This window comes from Mus caroli, chromosome 18 (genome assembly GCF_900094665.2).
Source record: "Mus caroli chromosome 18, CAROLI_EIJ_v1.1, whole genome shotgun sequence".
Classification (NCBI taxonomy): Eukaryota; Metazoa; Chordata; class Mammalia; order Rodentia; family Muridae; genus Mus; species Mus caroli.
This window is the reverse complement of record NC_034587.1, coordinates 53,949,963-53,974,313: the sequence shown is the minus strand read 5'-3', so window position 1 is coordinate 53,974,313 and position 24,351 is coordinate 53,949,963. Positions and strand designations below refer to the sequence as shown.

The following is a 24,351-nucleotide window of genomic DNA, read 5'->3' as shown; positions in this document are numbered from 1 at the left end:
GTCCGACAGTTAGGTCACACTCCTCCACTTCTCAGCTGCCCTGCCGCTTTCCTTGGTGTGGATGAAGTACCTCATTCCACATTCAGAATATATATAGCATCATTTCTCACCGTCAACCACCACCTGACAGGTTTCCTCATCTACAAAATGCATATGATCATATCTGTCTCCTAGTGAGATTTGGGGGAATTAGTACAATGACACCATATCTGCCTGGCACAGAATAAATACTCGGTCAAGATAACTCCTAATCTGTTGTTATTCTGAAGACATTAAAAACTACTTAGGGCAAACTCCCCGCGGGACAAGAGCATAGCTCTCTCAGATAAGCATGTAAGCATGTAATCACAGAGCCCAGCCTTTGGATTTTATACCACAGACAATCGGTGCATGTTAACTTTAACCATCTTTGTAATGAACCCTCTTTACTGAACCTGATTGTTTTTTCCTATAAAGGAGAGGAGAAAATATTTGGGATAAACAAGCAAGCAAACAAAAACCAATGAATTCCTTTACATGGAAAAGTAGAATGTAAAATGTCCTTTGAGGACCCTGGATGTAGCTCAGTTGACAGAGTGCTGATCTAGCTTCCATGAAGCCCTGGCTTTAATACCCAACATTGTATAAACCATATCAACTCAGCAAAGTAACCCAGGCCTGTGCTCAGAGCACTTAGGAAGTAGAGTCAGGGGATCAGAAGTTCAAGGTCATCCAAGGCCTAATGGTAAGTTCCAGACCAGCTGGGTAAACCTGAGATTATTTCTCCTGGAGGAGATTTTTTTCAGTTACCTGAAAGAAATTTGATTGCAAATGCAGAAGAAAAATTCTTATTCTGCCTTCCAGGTAAGCTTTCATTAACTTAGTTAAGGCTGCTTGGCCTGAATGAAGGACTAAACCCTGTTTCTGCTCCTTTCTATAGCTAGAAATAATTAAAAATGATGACCATGCTACCTGGTTGGCAGCAACAGCTGTTGGGAAGGGATCATGAAAGCAGAGTGCTAAGCTCTCTCTCCCTCCTGTCTCCACAGCGGTACCGAGCTAACCCAGCGGTATAGAGTATAGACCATTACTGAAAGGCATCTTCCATCACAATCAAGAGAGAAGTAAGGTCTTTGGGGGTATAGGGATTTATTAATGAAATAAGCCATCACGGCTGACAAATGCAAACTATCCTTAAAAAATAAAACAAGACAAAACAAACAAAACCAGCAACAACAACAACAGAAACCAAATAGCTCACAAGCAAGTGAGAGCATATTGTGAGCTGAATAAATGTACTAACCTATCTTTAAAAAAATAAATAAATAAATGTTTTCTGCCCACAGGGATAGCAGGTGAGCTAAGAAAGCCTAGAGAAAGAGTTTTAAAAGTGATTGCTAAAGCTGTCATTCACTAAAACTGTCATTCACACAGCCTGGGGAACACATTATACAAGTCTCATAGAAGAAAAAGGTTGATATTCTGCCAACATCCTTCCAGGCCAGATGAACGAGTAGATTTGCAGCTGTGGCCATGAAACTCTGAGCAGTGCTCTAACTGGCCTTGCTTGGGTCCACTCTTCCCACACAAGCTGGCCTATGGGAGCTCATTTCCTGCACTCCGGCATCCTGGTGGGGCAGGGGGGTACGGCCAACAGCGAGGCCTGAGCAATCAATCCCAAACTCTGTGCACACTGATAGCATTGTAGCTTTCTTTGTGAGTCCTGTGATCTGGTACAGACATACTTACTCTCTCAGTGTGGGTTGACAATTGTGTTTGTTAGACTGAACCCTAGCTAAGGGCATCAAAACCATGTCCCCCACATCCCTGGAAGATGGCCAGCCCAGCCAGTAAGAACTCCACCCCAGCACTCTATTCTTGGTCTTTCTCCCGACAGCTTCTCATCACCTGAAGCCACCGAGATCCGTTCCTGATGATTATGTTTGATTACAAACCATGTCGTTTTTCTTATCTACCACCCTCATTAATCAAGGACATGCAAATTAGGAAGGAAACTAGTCACGGGGTATAAGCTAACAGACGTTCTCTCACTTCCTGATAGTGTGCCTATAAGCCAGAAACCAACACCCTCTAGATATGCACACCCCTGGCCTAGCGATTCGACTTCCAGAAATGTAGTCTTAATTGAGCTAGGAAGTGAAGATTTATTTAACCACAAGGATGCTTGTGGAACAGTTTACAGTAGAAAAAACTTAGAGATCGTGTATGTAGTCACATGAGTTTAGTTTAGAAATATCTACAGTATGATATGCTCTCAGAGAATATCTACTGACTGCAAGAGCCACGTGCTATGCATTTATGTTTCCTTTTCATTAATTCTATGCTGTGGTTTGTTTTCTGTGAGCATCTGTCAGCAGATATCGTATTAATTCTGAACCAGAGTTGAGGAGCTGTTGATGTTCATGGAGATTGGCAGGCACAGATTTAGCCCCGCACCCCCATCCTCTGAGCCAACAAGGAACCTCATAGAGGTACACACACAAACGATGACTCTGAGGCCACCCAGTTGAGTGGTTGGAGGAGCTAGTACTGTCAACCTAGACAGACCAGGCATCAGAGCGCTGTGTCTGTGCTACCCCCAACATCAGTGCTTCGGCACAGAAGTGGGGGTTGCATTGTGCATTGAACCACAATGCTTGAACTCAATTGTTTTTGATGATCTCTCATCTAAGTGTCTTATGCAAAATAGCAGAAACCTCTACTGCAACAGCATCCCATGAGATCTAGAGTGTTCTGAAGTATGTTATAAACTCCAGGCTTCTCTCAAGATGCCTCAGAATCCAGTGGAGGATATGCTGCCGGTGAAGAAACTGCCAATAAAAATGTATTTGTACTCCTCTGTGCCCTGGGTCCACCCCTTCATCTTTCCATGACCAAGGGGGAAAAAAAGCAAGCTGGCCCCCCAGAAGGTAGCTGTAGCAGGAAAGCTAGGTTTCTGTTCTCTCCTGTGACCTCAACTCAGGGACTCTTAACCAATTTACCACTGAATATGACAGTTGACATGGCCACACCCAGCCTTGCAGCATCTACTGTACAGCTGTTTTCTCAAGCAATATTCATCTGGAGATTGATAGGACTTGCAGAGAAAGTTAATGCTCTCTGCAGGGCACAAGCGGTCAAGGACAAAGGGGGATGTTCCAACCACCCCATCTTCGAGGTCCCCACCTCAGAGATAGACCAGCACACGCACAAACAGCTTAAAGGGTGAACACCTTACTTACGGACACACATGTCTCGGCTTTCATAAAATCCTGGGCAACACTGGGATTTGCGTCTATACATGGTTTTCTCCCCGTGGCGGTAGGCTGTCCGGTAGCTGATTCTGTTTGAAGGAAAAAGAATGGTGACATTAGCTCTGATTGACAAGCTAACTAGGAATGATTTCTACTTTAATTTTTAAAAAAAACCTATCAAGGTAAGAAAAGCAAGTGTTTCAAAAGAAGAAGAAACATCGAGTATAGGGCTGACCAAGATTATTATAGCTTATTATTCAGTTGCTAGAGAGAATTCCTCAATCCAGACCATCTGAACTTTATTTCAAGACCGAAAAAAAAAAAAAAAGGTTGTGAATTCTCTACGTTAACTACCTTGAGACAATGTGAAAAGTGTTGACTAATTTCATATGCATCATTCATTTATGTTTCAAAAGAGGAACTCATAGATGCTCTTCTAACATTCAGCATAGTGTCACCCTACCATAAACCAGAAGACTAATTCTGTCACCTGATTTAACTGAAGTGCCATTCCTTTATTGATTCAACACATGCACGGATTCCTTAAGCATTTAGCATATGTTGCAGGCACTATTTTAGGAACCGAGGAACAGCAGCAAGCAAAACCGTATAAAGACTTTTCTTTTCAAGGAACTTTCCCATCTAGTGTGAGAAGATAGAGCTTGTAAAGTTTGTTTAATAAAGAAACATACTAAAAAGATAACTGGGTCATAAAATGGCAGGTATCACACTCACTCCATAATCCATGATACTATAAATATTTAACTAAGAGAATCTAGGTATCAGAGTTCCCTTTCGTTGCGTGCACTAATATTTTTGGCTCTGTGTTCTCATGGATCATAGATAACCTATCTTATTTCAATTTCAACATAAACTGAGTCAGACATCCAACTAGAATCAGAAACTGAGACATGAGTTTCTAGGGATCTGGTGATGGTGATAGGGGAAAATGTCTCCAAATTTTGCTGGCAAGCTACTCCTGAGCCTGGGGCCTGCCCTGGAGTGGGCTCTATATCCACAGCGCCACTCCATTTAAAAAAAACCTATTTTCCCTCTCTTTGCAGAGAATTCTTTTCAAACAGCTTCTTGTTTAGGGGGTGGGACTTTCTGCCCACTTCCCCTCCTCTTTGCTGGGATTGTGTCTGGCTTGAGCCTCCCTGCTGGGTTTCGACATGCTCATTGGACTCCATGATTTTTAGTGAATTTCCCCTCTTTTTGTTTGTTTCTTTTTTTTAAGAGAGAGAAATAATGTGAAGCTAGGTACGTGCGCAACCTAAAAGAAACTGGGGCATGGGAAAACATAATAAATAATAAAAGATATGCTGCATAAGATTCTCAAAGAATAAATTTTAAAAAGTGTCTCTTTCATTCTCTAAAACAGAGCCGGATAAGGTTTTTCTAAGCACAGGGAAGACAGTTGATATGTCACCTGTAGTTAGACTATAAGTCACAAAGGTCATAGATTATGTCAACCGTTCATTGTCCCCTGGCCTTGGGATCAAAGCCCTCCATCAAAGCTCACTGGGTACATGGATGTTCTTTCTCAAGTAACTGGTATCTCTGACTGCATCACACTCCATTTCCACACAGTCAGGGTCACAACTGCCCCCTCCCAAGCTTCCATTACCTGTGCCGCGTGCATTTAAACCAGTTCAGGATGTCAGTGCAGCTTGTGTAGTAGATCTGATCGAAGGGATGTGGATACGACTCCTGCACAGTCACCGAGTAGCTGAAAAGAAACGGGAAGACCAGGAATCGGCAGTCGGTCCTCTACATCGGTTTTTTTTTTTTACACTAGTAATCTGATCCGCACATATAAAACCAACAACAAACAAACAAAAACCAGAGGCTAAATTATCTTCATTTGCAACCCCACACAGACTTTTTTCTTTCTTTCAGCAATCCTAGGGATTGAAATCATGCCTTAAACCTACATGTCTAGCTCCCATACATGCTGGCTTTTAATAGAGAAGACTTGAGATTTCCTAGGTTTTTTATTGAACTAACCACAGCCCAAAGACGGATATTAAAAGCAATGTAAAAGACAAGGGTCCACACTACACATTTCAGCAGAAATCCTTCTCCTGTTCACACTACGATGATATTCCCAAACATCAAAATGCATCGCTGTCTCTCTGTACTTAATTCACTGCTCTCATCCCAAGATTCCATGCACAACAAAGACCTTTCATAAAAAGTTCTCACCGTAAGTCAGCAGACGAACAAGGTTAATCCACAGAGAGACAGTCCATGCATTCAGAACAGACTATACGTCAGTGATTATTTTGAAAAAATCAGAACAATTAGAACACTTGGCTTTAATGTGCTGGCCCAACTTTCCAGGCAGCAGGAGAGAATACACTACACAGAAGTAAAGGCTACGGAGAGTTCTCTAGGTTCAAGTATAAATACAGAGATAGGCTGAGCTAATCAGCCTGAAATAATCATTCCAGCAGCTTGCTGCCTAGTAAATGTCCTGTTCTCCATTACATTCCACTAATGCCTTCTTGGTAGAGTAAACACATGGGGACCTGCAGCCTGGGGAAGGGAGACAGGAAGAATACCTGAATCGTGCCTCTATACTTCTCCATTTGAAAGCCCTTTGCACGCCCCAGTGTATAATATGTCTCCAACATAATGGGGAGGGTTTTCTTTTTCAAAAGGTTTGCCCCATTTGCTTTAAGTTTCCCTTAAAATCTATACAAAACCAAAATGGACCTGCAACATTGGCTCACCTACAGAGAAATCAGTAGTTCATTGACAAGAATTATCAACATGAAAATGGACAAGAAGTTCTAACTTCTTTTTTTGTTTGTTTGTTTTTTTGTTTTTGTTTTTCGAGACAGGGTTTTTCTGTGTAGCCCTGGCTGTCCTGGAACTCACTCTGTAGACCAGGCTGGCCTCAAACTCAGAAATCCACCTGCCTCTGCCTCCCAAGTGCTGGGATTAAAGGCATGTGCCACCACGCCCAGCTTCTAACTTCTTTTTATTTGATTTGATTTGATTTCATTTTTAATTTATTTTTTTACACTCTATATTCCTTTCCCCGCCCACTCCATCCACCCTCCAACTTCTCCACATCCCATACCTCCTCCCTACCCCATCTCCACATGGATGCCCCCACCCTTGACCTCCCCCCATCTCTAAACTTCCTGAGGCCTCCAGCCTCTTGAGGGTTAAGTGCATCATCTCTGAATGAACACAGACCAGGAAATCCTCTACTATATATGTGTTGGGGGCCTCATATCAGCTGGTGTATTCTGTTTGGTGGTCCAATGTTTGAGAGATCTTGGGGGTCCAGATTAATTGAACTGTTGGTCCTCCTACAGGATCGCCCTTCTCCTCAGCTCCGTTCAGCCTTCCCTAATTCAACAACAGGGGTCAGCAGCTTCTATTCATTGGTTGCAACTATCTGCATCTGACTCTTTCAGCTGCTTGTTGGGTCTTTTGGAGGGCAGTCACAATAGATCTCTTTTTGTGAGCGCTCCATAGCTTCAGTAATAGTATCAGGCGTTGGGACCTTCCTTTGAGCTGGATCCCACTTTGGGCCTGTCGCTGGACCTTCTTTTCCTCAGGCTCCTCTCCATTTCTATCTCTGTAATTCTTTCAGACAGGAGCAATTATGGGTCAGAGATGTGACTGTGGGATGGCAACCCCATCCCTCATTTGGTGTCCGTGAAGTTCTACCAGGAAGAATTCAGCTGAGGCAAAGGGAGAACTGGTTGACAGGTTGGGCAATGGTGACCTCACAAACAGTAGATCTCAAACTGGTCTTGGTGGTTGTTTTAGACGTATTTGTCAATGGGAGGTATACGAGATAATCCTACTATTTGCATATATATATATGCCAGGCTGAAGTGTAGTACCTAGGGATATTTAAGGATCCCCAAGAAATATTAAGCCCTCCGAGAAGATCAGTGAGTTAGAAGAAGGCAGGATGGTAATTCGAGAAACAGGCGACATGCTTCAGGTAACCCCAATGGCCCTGGGTCCTGATTATCACATCTTAGACAGATAATCAGAGCTAACATGGTGATACCCTCCCAGCATCTCTACTGTACACTATTCTAAGTCATCAGCAAGGTCCTGGTACTCTCCAAAGACATAGGCTCAGCTGCAAAGCCCCTGTTGGTGTGAGGTGACTCATTTTGCATAGAGTCAAAGAGAGACCTCTGCTAGAACATCAGTGCTCTCGGGATAACATGTCACATTAAGCTCCTAGTATTTTCTTCAGTCCCCAGCAGCATTGTGAGGTTCACATGGTGTAAATGCTGAGACTCCCTTGCCAGTCTGTCTGCCCTCCTTGTCAGCTACTCATAAATAATTCAATCTTAAGGTCACATTAGTATGTCTCTCTTCCATCCCTCTGGACACAGACCTCTGCCATAGCTATGAACCTGCATCACCTACAGGAAAAATGAAGCCGGAACCACTTGCCTCATGTGCTTTGGAATGAAAAGAAGAAGAAGAAGAAGAAGAAGAAGAAGAAGAAGAAGAAGAAGAAGAAGAAGAAGAAGAAGAAGAAGAAGAAGAAGAAGAAGAAGAANAGAAGAAGAAGAAGAAGAAGAAGAAGAAGAAGAAGAAGAAGAAGAAGAAGAAGAAGAAGAAGAAGAAGAAGAAGAAGAAGAAGAAGAAGAAAAGAAAAAACAAAGCAAACCTTTGCTCTAACAGGATCTACAGTAGGGATTTTGTTGAACTAAATTAGTTTTCTAGAATTAGATGTGACACGAGGTTTCCAGACAATTGTGAAGGGCATGCTATGGCATTCAGTTCTGCACACACTGGAGAGCAAAGGTGATCATCTGTGCACTTGTAGATATATGTGTGTTTGTGTTCCAGTGTGTGTGTGTGTGTGTGTGTGTGTGTGTGAACAAGTGTTAACCCAAGGGCTCACTTCTCAGGATCCACAGACCTTGTCTTTTAAGACACGGTCTCTCATTGGCTCAGAGATCTCTGAATAGGCTAGGCTGGCGACTAAAGAGCCCAGGAATCCTCCTGCCTCCGCCTCTGCCTCCCCGGTGCTGAGCTTATAAGTGTAAACAAGTGTTCCCAGAAGGAAGTTGTCTGCATGGGTTGATTAAATCGTATCAATGATTGACTTAATCATGACTGATTAAAACCTTGGCAACTGTAGAGAGGTTAAAAGGTAGTTCCAGAACCTAATTGCAATTTCTCTTGGGCTATCACTAGCCCCATACACCATTCATTGTCCACCTCTGTCAGACCTAAGATCTTGATAAACCCAGAAAAATCTTTGGGATTTAGTAACTTCCCAAAAACCCTCTTCCCCCAGAGGAAGAGCTAAGAGTACTTTCCATAGCACCTAAGGTCTATAGTTGAGGCCCCTCCACCCAGCTACAGCCTGCCTCTCTGATATTTCCACCATATGTACCTTTTCAATGCCCTGATTTGTGACTTAGTCTATTCTGTTACAGTAAGAGCTCTCTGAAACTGTTTCCACCTTGGGACAAGAAAACTTGGGAAACTAAATCTGGTGGGTCCTTGGCCCATGGTCACTCAGATTTGGCTCCATAATAAACTCCTACTCTCTCCAAGGTGAGGGCTGTGTTTGTGTGTCCACACAAGCATGACCACCATGCTGAGATTTTTACATGTGTGCTGGGATCCAGTGTGGGTCTGGCTCGGGCTTGTGCAGAAAGTCCTTTACTGACTGGGCTGTCTTCCTATCCCCTTTTTCTTTCAGGGTTTTTTTTTTTCTTTTGAGCTAAATTTGAAGCAAGCTTTATTAAATACTGGCCAGAACAATGGACACTGGCCGGGTCCCTAGCCAGGATTCCAGAGAACGGCCACAAATTACATTAGTCTGCTGTTTATAAAGGCAAACCCCACAAGGCTATGTCCTTCCCACCTTCATCCAATAGGGGACAAGCAGATATCCTGACATACTTTCTGCCTACTCACCTCCCATGTTATCAAGAACCTCCTGTGCAGTTGGAACAACCAACATTGTTGACAGACACGAAAACACGTGGCTTGTTATTTTATACAAACGACAGCTCTCAGCATCGTTGTCTGTCCTTGGGCAAGTGGGACTTACAAGCTAGAAGCATTTTTGCTTTACATATTTTTTTTATTATTCTTCAATTTTTTTTTATAGTCCAGACTTTATTCCGTTCCCGGTCCCACCCTCTGACTGTTCCACATCTCATACCTAGCCAACCCCTCCACCCCCCCAGCTCCAAGGGAATGTCCCCGCCCCACCCCCACACCACCAGGCCTCCTACTCCCTAGGGCCCCAAGTCTCTTGAGGGTTAGGTGCATCTTCTCTGACTGAGTCCAGACCCAGCAGTCCTCTTTCATACTATGAGATTTGAAAAACTAACTTTTAAACCGAGAGTGAGAAAATTCTGTAACAACTCCACACCCACGGGCCAGCACATTGATGCCTCCATGATTTGGGGCTTTAGTTGGGGGGGGGCATGGATTTTCTTACAATATAATCACACTGTATATTTACTTTTGAAACCTGGGCACACATTGTAAGCTATTTCCCATGGTCACAAATAGTCTATGTCAGGGACTATACCTGACTCGATTCGTATCCGTGTACAAAATGGGCCACCTTCCCCAACACCTACTTCATCACTGTACCTTGGTAAGGGTCTGACTACTGTTTGAACTGTGTTCGTTCCTTGCCTAGCAGTTCACACTAACCAGGACCTGCTCCTGAGAGGCCTAAATGTGAAGAAGGCTGAGTCTGCGTTGTCTAGGGTATAGTATACGTCCGTCTAACCTACCTCCCACCACAAGTAGCACAGACTTCTGATGCTCATGATCCAGTCAGGATTCAGCACTAACAAGTGACATGAGGCCTTGACAAATTGTCCCCTCTCACACTGTCACCTCCCAGAGGCCATCCAGAGAAAGCATCAAGCCTCAAAACCAAGACATGAGTAGCGAGCAGAAAGGCCCTCAGCTCAAGGAACTGGATCACTCTGCTATCTGTGGCTTGTTTGTTGAATCTCCTCGAACACACAGAAACACAGCATCATGATTTTAACCTATTAAGTAGTACAGGAGAGAAACCCCTGCAAGATTAATTTAAGGTCACGGAACCGGAGGGGGGCAAGCCATCATCACTTGGACACATTCCAAAGTGGTTAATTACATTTTATCTGCCTGAATTATCTTGTTACTTTAATCAGATATGGTAATAATCATCGTTTTCTTCTCTCAGCTCACTTCAGGACTGCTGATTCAATTACTGCCACTTCTGTCTTACTAATTGAGGGTTTGGGAGGGAAGCCATTTCTCCTCTTTCAAGTCATCTTGGTAAGAATCTAGATGAAAAAGCTGGGAATTGGGAAGCAGAGAAATGGGAGGTGGCTGAGCATTTCGGAGTTGCTTGCTTTCCAAAAGGACACCACATTGGATCCCTCCACTCAGAGGCTTCCCTTTGTGAGGTTTTTCAGGATTTAATCTCCCCTCCTTTCATTTTCCTAGAATCACAGTTTCTGCCATAAAACAAGGAACGGCACTATCTGAAAGTCACTGTTCGGAGATCAGTTAGCAGACCTGACAGAGCTCCAAGGGGAAGGCATACACACAGAGCAGAGGGGCTTGATAAAATCCTGATTTTGACACTGTAGGGCTGACAGAGCCTAAGAGAGCATCTCCCACAAAGTCACACTGGGAAGCTAGGCTCCATTTCCTGGCTCTAAACCTCAGGGTATAGGTGGGTTTCACTGTAATAAAGAGGCTACCATAAGCCCATTCAAACCCTGCTACCAAAACCAGGTCCTTGGAAATAGTCTCATTTCATTCTTTGAAAATATATGTACCTTCACAATTTTTACATATATGTATACAGAGACAGAGAGAGAAAGAGACAGAGGACAGAGAGAGAGAGAGAGAGAGAGAGAGAGAACAAATCAGTTTTACCCTTTGCCATGTAGATTCTAGGGACTGAATCTGGGTCTTCAGGCTTGGCAGCAAGTGTTTTTACCCACTAAGCCATTTCAAAAGCCCTTCATGTGATCATTTTTATTCATCTTGCTACAACTTTTTATTCTTATCCAAACATTTTTTAAAACTACCCTTTCTATTAATCACTGGCTTAAAAGAAAATATTTATCAACAATGTCTTGCTGCCAACCCTTCTTTCTAGTAGCATATAGGAAAACCCCTATATGTCTCCCATTGTCTTTCCCTCTTGGTGATTATTTCTACACCTGACTCTACATGGTAGAGATTCCATAGCCTGTCTCTCTTGTACATGCCCATAAACATATTGGGCTGTCTTATTCACTATTAGAAGGGAAAACCATGTCTCTATGACTTCCATTGTCTTTTCCTCTTGGTGATTATTTCTATACCAGTCTCTACATGGTAGAGATTACCATAGCCTGTCTCTCTTGTACATGCCCATAAACATATTGGGCTGTCTTATTCACTATTAGAAGGGAAAACCATGTGTCTATGACTTCCATTGTCTTTTCCTCTTGGTGATTATTTCTATACCAGACTCTACACGGTAGAGATTACCATGGCCTGTCTCTTTTGTGCATGCCCATAGACATATTGGGCTGTCTTATTCACTATCAGAAGGTGGGTACATGCTTTAGTAGTCATCTAATGAATCTATGGCACATGCAAGGTCCCAGACAGTGGGGATTATCCATGGTGAGCAAGACAAGGCAATGGTGTATTGGCAGCTTTGCTCAAGTGTGGGTGTAGAATCAAATCAAATGGGTGATGGCTGGACCAGCCCACATTCCTTTTGGCCATCCACTTAGCAACCTATCTCATCCTGCCGAACATCCCAGTGCTAAATTCCCAGCCCTCCTAGTCACATGCTTCTGCCTGATTCCCTAAACCCAACTCCTTCAAACCACACTAACCCAGGAGCTCTCTCCTGCTGTTTGTGCACATCGGCAATGGTGCCCATTGCAAGCTCTAAGTTCTGGTGGACCAGCTTCACATCACAGCCAATACATTTTCAAGATCCAGTGATGGGTACCTCCCATCATCTCACAAGTTTAACTGTTCCTCCTACCTAAAGCCACCAACCACTAAGAAGTTTAATTGCCAGTTGGACACTTTTGTTGATACAGTGTTTATTCATGCACACGTACTCACGGTCCTGCATTCCAGACTTATCTGAATTATTTTAGCAAATATGTACTGCACACCTCCATACTGAAATGACTTAGGGAAGGTGCTATAAAGACCATAAAAGGAAATTAATAAGTGCCTTTTCTATATGACTCTGCTGCTATCATAAATTCATACAACTTTCTATTACCTATTTTTCTACAGCATTAAGTTTTACGATATGTAACTTCTTTAATTGATAGAGTAATCATGTTTTTGTTAACCTGGTTCTCTGCTGCCTACAGAGATGGCAGCACCTGGTTCCGTGTAATATAGGAGGAAGACACCTGTATGTTCCTAGCATCTTACCATGCCAGTCCCCACTTCATATCTCTATCAGAGGACTGTAAACTACCAGAGTGTGCACTCTGCTATTTGTTAATCATAGTTTTGAAGGTGGTCCAACATTACCACCAAGAACTGGATCAACTGTGCTATAGCCAGTACAAATGCACACTGCAGTCTGAGTAGCAAACACCATTCTCTCAGTTAAACCTTTGCATGAACTATTATTTGGGGATATAGATGCTTCTTTGGGCCCAGGAGCAGCAGCTCAGAGCAGTGCAGTCTGCACCTGCTGATACTGAGCCAACACAGGGCAGGTTAGGGCTGCCTTTCTGCTTCAGAGGGAACGAGAGGATCCCTAAGGATGCTTTTTTGTGTGTTTTGCATGTTTTCTACCGTGAATTGCTGACTTATGGATACTCCATCATCTGCCTTCACATAATCTACCCTATGTTTACCTTCTTCAATGTCCCAGTGACTGTTCTGAGTCCAGTTCTGGGTAATCCGCAAGACACTTACTTCAAGCTGTCTTCCATCTGGAGAAGCTACCTCCGCTCCCACCATCAGCATACACACACACACACACACACACACACACACACACACACACACACACACACACACACACACACACACACACACATACACACACACACACAGTCAGACAGACAGCAGACAGACACACAGACACACATGCACACACACACACAGACAGACAGACACACATACACACACAGACACACAGAGACAGACAGACACACACAGAAACAGACAGACAGATAGACAGCAGACAGACACATAGACAGACAGACAGACAGACACACACACATACACACTACTATCCACTCACATGTTCCAGAGCACCTCAGGGGATACCGCCTACTCGTGGCTTCTGTGTTCATCCAAAAATCACACCTAATTTTTTTTAATGCTTTTTGGATTCAACCTAAGGCAAGTGCTCCTTGAACAGCTGCCCTGGTCCACATGAACCCCACTCTTTGTGAGACAAGGTCTTGTTAAGTTTCCAAGTCTGACTTCAAACTGGTTCTGTAGTGGTGGAAGACCTTGCTTGAGTTCATGACCCCTCTGCCTCAGCCCTGAGTAGCTGGGACTGCAGAGCTGAGGCACACCAAGCCTGGCTCAGGCCTCCCTTCCCAAGCTACCCACAACACAACTGCTTCAATCCCATGTAGTTCAATGTTTTAGTACAGTATGTTATTCCACGCTGCTTCTCGCGGCTTACCCAGCATTCCCAAGCATAGGTCCAGCACCTCAAATTACTGCATTAGAGAAAACACTTAGACCCTTCCACCTAAACTCTAGTTGAGTTACTATCCCACCTTCTTACAACTGTACCCATGTTAGAAACCAGAAGTTTCTCCGGAAAAATATGTATTCCACAGTCTGTAACACGACTCAATTTATTAAGCTGATTTTTCACGGGAAATTTATTTCAAAATGTCTTCTCTGTGGTGGCATTGGAAAAGACTGTGCTGGCCGCTTTGGGGACAGTTACCTTTCCCAGTGGCTGCATACGTTGGGGTCTTCCAGGTTCAGGGAGGATGCTGTCCCCATCCAGTGATAAAGCAGTGAGCAGATGAGGCCCAGGCACGAGCTTGAAGAAATCGCCATTTTCTGTGAAGAGCAATCTGCAGGAAGGAAAACAGTGAAGTAGCATTAAAATCACCAGGCAGAATTGTTTCCAGTGGACCAAGAGGACTCGCCAGTTGCTGCTAGGACTCAAACACACACACGTGCACACACACACAAACACCACCAACTGAGACAGCTGGGTCACCAGCTTTCTTATGCCAGGAGAGAGACATTCCTCGTGCTATGCAGGGGTTCTGCCATTTTGTAAGTGTCTCAAATGTGTGGCTGATCACTAACTGCCACTGTGACAAAGGTCCTTCAGATCTGTGCCAGATGACATTAAAGAAACCTGCCAGGGCAACAGAGATTCTCCTGCAAGGCATATTTCCTTCTGGGAGAAGAGGGCCCACAGAGGAATCTGGCCTCATTTGTCCCCAAGAACACGTAATGAAACAGAAGCTCCTTTGAGTGCAGAGAAAGGCACCTCAGGCTCAGGCTGAGATTCTCAAGCAATTTATTCCACGTGCATGGAGTGCCACTCAACCCTAGGTACAACAGAAATACAGATATCCAAAAACGCACAAGTAGTACCCTTTCCTGCCCATTGAGACACTTTGGCGACATGGCATGCGTTTCTTCACAGAATGCTTCAGTTTTTCCATCTTTTGAATAAAACCCAAATCAACTCTCTTACAGTAGTTTCAAAATGACAGATGCCTGGGGAAAGTCTAAAGATGTTTGGAGAAACCGAAGCACAAGACTATGGCAGCAGCATGTTAGAAAGCATGGAAAAAACGGTGGGGCTAGCAGGAGGCAGAAAGAGAGGCTGGCTAGAGGCAGAAAGAGAAGACTGAAGTTCCAAGCAAGGGGTCCAGAGGTGAAAGAGCTCTGGGTGTATTCAGAGAGCTCAAGGAACTCTTGTAGGAGACAGGCAAGAGCTGGAGTGTCTGTGCACATATCACAGTCCTTTTGTAAGCTTCAGTGAAGCATGGGGTTTTGACCAAGTACAATGAGCTACTCGTTATGTCCACAGGAAAGTCAGGACAAAGGGGCCAGCTGTGATGGCATACTAAACTGCCATGACCTCCAGGTCCCGCAGCATCGTGAATATCTGTCACGGAGTCCACACTGGTATCCTGGCTCTTCTCATCCCACACCTTACCCTAAACTTCTCCATCTCATGGGCTTCCCTTCCCCCAGCTTCTCATTGCCATTTAACCCTGCCATCTTGGCCATGTGCTCTCTTGGAGCACTCTCTTGGCTTTCTCTCTTGCCCTTCTCTCTCGGTCTCCTTTGTACACACTTCTCTTCCTCTCTAGCTCTCACCCACCTCTCTCTCTCCTCTCACTGTGTAGTCCAATCTGCTGGCCATGTTTAGTCTATTATCTTCCCTCCCTGCTCTGAACTCTTCCAGATGCATCTGGCTATACCCTCCCTCCTATCTACAGTAAAAACTTGCCCCTCCACCATACCTCAGAGGGACCACGTCCTCACTTTATACACTACTAAAGTGTGTATAAAAACGTGACACTGTTCACATCTGTTAAAAGGGCGAATAGACCACCAGGGGGTGAACTAGACAGCAGCATTGGTGACCAGGGACTCTGAAAATGTTATAGCAGATAGGGTTAGGATTTGGTGGCAGGAGAACCTTGGCAGGTTGGGGCCAAGGTGTGTCCCTAAGAGATCACACCATGCAACAGATGTCACATAAGAGGTTTGTCAGGGGACAGGGGTTGGTGAAAGGGTATCTCTGAATGGGGACAGAGATAGAGACAGACGGACTGAGAGACCAGAAGACAGAGAGAACAAGAGAAGTCTGTGATGTCAGGAGGGACCAATTCCTAGGGACAGTGGGAATATACCACTCCTGGCTGCAGTGGGTGATGATGTGTCTGGTGTCTGACAGCACTGAGTCCCTGAAGAACAGACTGGTGGAGCACCTGATTTCTGACAGGATCAATATGGCCTAGCCACTGAATGCAGGAATAGTTGAAGCAAAAGACTAGGGATTTGGCTTGGATATCATAATATTGAGGCTCCTATTAGGTATTCAAGCAAAGCCATCACTGAACACTTATCAATGCCTACTATGTGCAGAGACTACACCAGGCATGCATTTTTCAGAGGTGTAATGATATATAATAGGAAAACACACACACTCCATCACTTGCTAGACCTCAACACCAAAGGCTTCAATAGCACACTGTCATCAATACACCATAGGAATGGACGCAGAACTAGAAATATCTGGCCTATTTACAGATTACAACTAAAATAAGCACTGTCTTGCCTGTGGAAAACTAGCAACAATGGATCAAACTGTCTTAGCAAACCAGCGTTTACTGGGAGAGAACTGGAATTTGAAGAAATGATACTAATGTTTCATACCACAAAAAGCTTGTAGTTTGAAAAAATCACATAATGTTGTTGTTGTGTATCTTTAGTTTGTTTTATTGATTCTGGGGGTTGTCGCTGGGGTCTCACGCATGCTAGGTAAGGGCTCTGTCCCTAAGCTACACTCCCAACATGGCTTTTACTTTTGAAATTTTTGTGACAGGCTCTTGCTAATTTGCCAAGACAGTCTTGACCTAACTCTGAAGCCCATGGAGGCCTTGAACTTGCAACCTATGTGCCTTAGCATCTCAAGTAGTTGAAATTACAGACTTGAGTCTTCGGGGCTGATAAAGGTACTTTAAGATAGATAGATAGATAGATAGATAGATAGATAGATAGATAGATAGATAGATACCAACAATAGTAAACAATAACAGAAAAAGAAACCTAAAAACTAAGATGATAGAATCTTCAGGTTCAGTACAGATCAAATGAAGAAATATTAAATTCTTCAAGATTAAGACTGGCTACAAGGATTTGTCCTTGTTTTAAATACTTTGTAACAAGTTATCTATCTATGACCTCACAAAAGAGAAATCTAGGGGAAGTATTTAAAGATGAAGGAAAGCATCACGAATTCACAGGATAATTAAAACACAGGGTAGGCTGTGAAGTCTTTTAAAAGGATAGTCAGTCATTAAATAATTCCAATATTTGAAGCACAATTAAGTAGCTAAGCTGTGACTTATGAATTGATGCAAATTAATGACATTTCTCACAGTTTCCCATTATGAAGCTGTGGGCTCTGCAGCTGACTATCATAATAGAAGCTCTGCTGTGGGGAACGGGATGGTAAAATGGCTCGTGACAAACAATACAGCGACCATTTCCTCTCAGCCACAATACACTACACACGACACTGGGCCTGTATGCCAATGACTTCATCTTCACAGTAACTTGTCTAGGAAGCAGGGGCTTTGATTGTCCCCATTTTACAGCTGAAGACATGTACTGTGTGGTTAGCGTTTCCCTCGCCTACCAGAAAAAGAAAACCTTGAGTCTAGTTGGTTGTAACAAACCAGCAGAGACTCCCTCTCTCCACCCTGTAGCTTCTCTCTGTCAGGTTGTGTTTCCCTTCAATGAAGTGTGAAACACGCACACCCGCTTTCATGTTTCCCTCAAAGGCAAAATGAAGGCTGGCTAATGGTAATCTGCCAACGACTCATAAACAGTTACCCCAAATTGGGAAGTTTATTTCCTGAGCCACCATTTCAAATCAAACCATCCATTTACCAATTAGGAATGTTTAGTCTGTAAAGTTAGAAATTGCTTCATGTTAAGTGAACTGCCAAGAAAAAGGGAGACTCGGTGTGTTCTCTCTTTTAACGTGAAACTTGTGTCACAAATGGTCCAGTTTCTCTCCTTTGCGCCTGAGGCAAATAATCTCTCTGGGAGAGGCTGGCCAGCAAGGGAGAATGTGGTCATGTCCTTCTTGCTTTGGTCTACTTTGCTTGAATTTGTTGTTGTTTACGTGCTTGTGCACTAGGGGTACACTGGTGTGTGCATATGTGCATGCATGTGTGTCCATGTGTTTGTGTGTGTCCGTGTGTGTCCATGTGTGTGTGTGTGTGTGTGTGAGTGTGTGTGTGTGTAGCTACAGGTCAACTTCAATTGTCCTTCCTTAGACTTCTGTCTTGCTTTTATAGACTGGGTCTCTGACTAGGATTTGGCTAGGCTGGCCCGCTGGCCCATGAGCCTTAGAGATCCATCTACCTCTTCCTCCCCAAAGCTGGGGTTATAAGTAAGCACCGTCTCAGGTTTTAACCTTGGTGCTGGGATTGCTAACCTGGATCTTTGTGGACAGTAAGCACTTTGCCAATCAAGGCACCGCCTAGGTTTCTCCTTGCTTTTAACATTTAGCATCCAGAGCTATCAAAGGGCAGGTGGTAGGGCACATCTGTGCAAAGGAACTCTAAATGCATCAAAAGGCTTATATGCTGGCAAGGTGTGGTGACTCATGACTTTAGTCCCAGCACTCAGGAGGCAGAGGGAAAGCAGATCTCTGAGTTCAAGGCCAGCCTGAGCTACAAATTGAGTTCTAAGACCACCAGAGCTACACAGAGAAACTGTCTCATAAAATACAAAAAAAAAAAAAGACAAAACCAAACCAACAACAACAAAAAGAAAAATCACATCTATTATCTAAAATGATTAACAACAAAACAAATCTTTAAAAAAGGTATCACAAAAGGCACTACATGTGAGTTTATTAGAACAAAAATATATAAAATTGAAATATGATTTTTAAAAGGTGTGTATTGTGCCTGTATGTTTGAGCATGTCAAAACATGGCATCCTCGTTCCAAAGCATTTTCCTAATTAGAATTAGAACATCAACTGATTTCTAGGCTAGTCTATATCCTAGATGTTAAGTGTCTAAAGACAGAACAAGTCCTGGATCCCAATTCGGGAATCACACAAATGCATGTAGCTGGTTAAGACTGTTGGAGATCATTCAAGTGTTTTATATGCAGTGAGAAGAGAAGACAGCTCCATAAGTAATATACTAATACACTATAGATTACTACAGAAACAAGAGATTTCACTGTCGTCAGAAACATGGCTTATCCTTTTGTTTGAACTTGTTTACTGAAGGCGCTGATCCTCAACGTGAATGAGATGTTAACAGAACATTGTTATTTTATTTAAAATACAAAAATATTTTGTTTAAAATACATTTCTGCATTTTATTCATTTTCTTCTATGGATCTGGGATTGATGTGAAAACCTTTTTCCTTTCTGTCTTATATTAAAATTGTCCAATATTTTTTCTTTCAACATTAAAAAAGTATATTTTTAAGAAAGCAACATCTTCATTGAAAGGGGCAACAAAGTGCTGAGTTTCTTCACTAAAATGGATATTTTGAATATATTTAAAGCTCCCACCATCGGTTAAGTTACCCCCATCCACTTATCCTCCGCATTCAAATAACTTTCCTTAGGATTCCATTTAACAAAATTTTAAATGTAGAAGAAGAAGAAAAAAAAAATAAGTCATTTGCATGAACCCCCTGGTGTCAAACTTGATTGCATCCCAGATCATTCACTTAATTATTCTGGAAAAATCAAAACAGAAAATCAGTACAGCTGATTAGCATTGCTAAGATACTGCTGTCAGGACGAGGAACCAGACTGCAGAGTTAACTCTTGCCGCCTTGACGCTTCGCTTGTTCAAACACAGAAGCCCCTTGTAAACAATCAGGGTGAATGAGATCTGTACACTTAATAAGTGTGGGTTCTAATAATAGGCTGTGTTTCTTTATCAGTGTGCTAAGGAGAAATAAGTATCGGGGCGTTGACTTACTAATTTATTTTTGTAACAACAGAGGAATAAATGATTCTAGATAAGCCTTTCTGGCTCTAAAATCTATTCCCACCCTAGAAGCATTGAGCTTGTACATAGAAATAACTCAGGTGCTCGCACACCCAGCTTCTTATCTGTCCATAAAGTAATTTCTCAATTGAGTATGGACATTTCCCCACCATCAGTTTCTTTCCTCTTCTGGATGGTAAGAGCCACTTATTTTCCTTGGCCTTTCTATTGTTTTCTTTACAAATTATCTGCGGTGAGCTCTCCTGTGGCTCAGATGGAGATGTGCTGTGTCTCTCGTGGCCTGTGAGTTTGTAGACAGAGTATCCACAGACTAGGATCGCTGTGGTGATACCAAGCCAGTAATGTCTGCTGGTTGTTCTGGGAACAAGCGCACATGAGGACCTCCGTGGAACTACAACTGAGCAGGTATAAAGGAACTTACAACATGACTCACTGTTGTGGGCTCTGTTTTCACCCTCCAAGGTTAATCAACACAACTGAAGGAGATGATGCTCTAGACTCATGGTTTTAGAGGCTTCTGTTAATTTTGTACCCCAGGGCCTCCAGTGACATATGTCATGGCTGGGACACATGGAGGAGGCTACTCACTCCAGAGTGGCATGAATAAGTGAGTGAGGGTCAAGGTCCAACATCCCTCTCCAGAACACACCCCCAATAACGAAGTCTCATCCCGTAAAGGTGATACATTTAGGATAAGGCTTTAAGACAGGGGCCATCAGGAACACTTAAGGTCTAAACAAAGCTAGTTATGCTAATAGCATATTCTGTTGCCCAAGCACGAGTGCTCTTAAGTTTTATATTTGCTATGTCTAGTTTTTTGTTTCTTCTTTGTGTGTGTGGGGTGGAGGGTTACTTGTGTTAGCTTGCTAAAATCAAAGCCAGTAGTATAACACAGATACTCTATATAAGATTAATGAGGTCTGTGATAGTCACACAGTATACCTAAAATGTTTGTGAGAAGGGTAGCTAAATGTTTATAACTACCAATATTACCAATATTAGTAAAAAGAAACCATTATTTAGCAAATCCTACATTATAAACAAAATTCAGTAACATGTCCCCCCCAAGCCCTTACATATAGTACAAAGGAAGTATTTAATCATGATTTCAATATTTCTTAGGAACTTTAAGCAAAACAGGACAAGGCACTGAAGACATCAGGCATGCAGCTAACAATCCACACAGAAAATGCCACAAACTGAACAACACAGCCTGATGCAGGCTGTGGTTAGGACAGAAATAGGCTGTTATGGGAACCGAGGGCTTCATCATCATCTATTTAACCAGCCAAACCCACAATTAAGGAACAGTTTGGAGAAGGTCCTGGTGGCAGTCCCACCAACTATCAACATTAGGAAGCCTGCTTCAGTGTTCCTAGGAATCCCTCACGATGCATGGGGGAAATTCATAACTTTCATTTCATGTCCATATGCAGGGAAGTATCAGAACTCTCCTTCTTATCCTTTCTTGTGACCTGTAAGAAAGTTGACCCTTAGAACCTCAGATTCATTAAGGAGGAAAGTGATATGAAATATATGGCTACTTGTCAAACAAATCAATTTACCAGTAGCTTCCCAGGACTTTAAAAGGAATAGAAATCAATGTAAGCCATGAAAGAGGTAAAATTGAACGTGGGCTTTGGAAATAAAAGAAACTAGGAATCCTCACACCGTCTTGCTGACTCTGAGGAGGCTCTATAACATTACTACGGGGAGCTCTGAGATTAAATATCTCCCATGGAAGTCAGAAAATTAAGGTAGAGCAGAGTCTACCGAAGCATCCACAACCTGCCCTTAGTGTCACCTCTGACAAATGGAGCCTTTTGATAAATGAAAAGTTCAGGATGGGTCATAGGGCAAAGAGAAAGTTGCGAGTCCATCCATGGGGTAGAAAACACGGGTTTTATAAGGGATCTGTAGAACGCTGGGTAGTGAACAGTCTGGAGCTTCAAGATTACCCGTTCCCATCACTCTGTTTGGATCTAACTCAAAGTCTTTGAGCAAGAGCATTAGTCAAAGGATGAAGCATTTGGGAAACGAATAGAGAGTGTGGGCAAACCTGACCACAGGAACAAGTCCTCCAGACGCAGGGAATGCACGGAGGTTCCTACAAGTCGATGTGAGGTAAAATGGTCTTCCTGGGATAAGCCTCCAGGACAGAAGGCGAAAAGGAAGTGAAGAATCAGCCTGGCCAGCAGAAATAATGAAGTTATAGTCCATATCACAGAGAGATAGTTTGAGCTTTTAACCATTCCAAATCCTGGTCATATTTTTTTAGGATTATTCAGTCTACCTCGTGCTAACAAATAAATCTCTTCTATATTAGAAAAGGAATTCTCAGATACTATTTCTCATTCCAGAATCTAGAAAACAAAATCAAACTTATTTTCTCATACTTCTCATGATCTAACATACCTCGGTGATCTTTCTACCCACTCTTCTCAACTAGAGTCACCGAGAAGTTATTTTCACACACTAAAGAAAGAATAATCTCTCCTGTTCCTACATAAAATTGACTCTTTTTCTTTCAACTGTGATTTGCTAATTGTAATCATACCCTGTTGTTATAGTTTGTCTCTATGATATCGTCAGTGGTATTGAATAACATTTGCCCCAGCACACATACATACACACACTCGCAGAGAGACACACACACACAGATAGAGACGTGCACACACACACACACTCGCAGAGAGAGAGAGAGAGAGAGAATAGCCCATTGGTTTTTTTTTTGTTTGTTTTGTTTTGTTTTTTGTTTTTCTTTGTTTTTTGTTTTTTTCTTTTTTCGAGACAGGGTTTCTCTGTATAGCCCTGGCTGTCCTGGAACTCACTTTGTAGACCAGGCTGGCCTCGAACTCAGAAATCCGCCTGCCTCTGCCTCCCGAGTGCTGGGATTAAAGGTATGTGCCACCACACTCAGCTCAGCCCATTGTTAAAAAAAAAAAAAAAAAAGAAGAAGAAGAAAAAGAAAACTTTTAAATGTAGGCCACAAAGGCACTATATTTTCACCTTGCTTCTTGGATTTCAGTTCTTTGAGAAACCAGTGGTCTCATCTTTAGCATACTCAAGTAGCCTGGAGAAACAGTGACATGATAAAGAATGTGAAACAGGTGCCAAGACCTTAGTAGGCCCCAAGACCTTAGCACAACTGACTTCTTAATGGAAATACCACTTGGGCAATAAAACTTCAGCGTGTACACAGCACCACCTGCCAAAATGAAAACAAAGACCTAGTCCATCAAAGCCCACAGCTCTGGAAAAGTCTCTCAATATGCTAACCTTATTTTATGGCTTCTGTAGTTCTGCTTTTGGCTAGCTGTTCTTGCTAACTGAAGTATATCAACCTAAAACATGGTTTTTGTGTGCTTAAAAACTCATCCTGAGAATAGCCTAGGGCTACACTGGGATCCCAAAATAACACGTGTATTCACTGACCAGCTAATCAAGACTTTCTATTGGCTTAAACTCATGTCTAAGCAGTCTTCTCTGGTGGATACCCCACAATGGGGTAGAATGGGGGTAGAATGGGGGGCCTCCTACAAAGAGCAGCTTGAGTCTTCACTCAGGATGTGGAACCCCCATTGGGCCCTCCCATGACTATTTCCCCTGCCAACTTACTGACTACAACATCACGGGACCCTGAACCAGAACTGCGAGCTCAGCTACCCCGAGAGTCCTGGCCCTTAGAAGCTAGGAGGTCACAGATGTTTGTTATTTTAAGTCACTGAGTTTGAGGTAATGTTATGCAGTAAAAGTAACCAATATTTAGTATTTCTATACTAACATTGCTTTGCCTTGTGTCCAAAATACTCCACAACAAAGCCCACCATATTGCCACCAACTTTAATAGCAGTAGTAAACAGAACAAACTACCTGTGATAGTTCTGAAAATTTCCCCCTACATCCTAACTCCTGGCCAAAGCCTATCCATCATCTTCTAATTACGATCTGCTATTTTGTGCCTACAAGGATGACCTCACCAATGACTGTGTTTTGAAGCACATCTGCTGTTTTTTACACACAAAGCACTGTCCCCAATTAGCCAGCCATTGGACCTTAACCATTTAATTTGTATCGATACAAAAACTGACCCAACTTATAATAACTTGGACAGTTCATCATGTTTTTTTTTTCTACTACAGATTATTTATAAAACACTGAATAATGGATTCTGATGTCTTAAGATCAAAACAATGCTTGCATTTTCCTCAATTTGAAGTAATTATTGTTATTATTAGCATTAACATTCCTTGGTTGAGCAATATATAAAACTCTGAATAGTGGGAGATTTTTTTAATACCCCATTTAAAGCAATGAACAGATCATCCAGACAAAAGAAGTAATTGTGGAGTTACATTGTATGCTAGACTAAGTGGACTTTTCCCATACCTGTAC

The 24,351-nt window shown here is 42.7% G+C and overlaps 1 protein-coding gene across 1 annotated transcript in view; it reads right to left on the bottom strand.

Annotated features, from left to right (window-relative positions):
• The window catches only part of Megf10 (multiple EGF like domains 10), a 158,007-nt gene that overhangs the window by 97,245 nt on the left and 36,411 nt on the right, over window positions 1-24,351 (bottom strand). The window contains exons 2-4 of the mRNA XM_021150436.1: window positions 14,149-14,281; window positions 4,861-4,962; window positions 3,222-3,322 (exon numbers count right to left, since the gene is read on the bottom strand). Of these exons, the coding sequence (XP_021006095.1) occupies window positions 3,222-3,322; window positions 4,861-4,962; window positions 14,149-14,264 (319 nt within the window). The 5' untranslated portion in view covers window positions 14,265-14,281. The remainder of the gene's footprint in view (window positions 1-3,221; window positions 3,323-4,860; window positions 4,963-14,148; window positions 14,282-24,351) is intronic.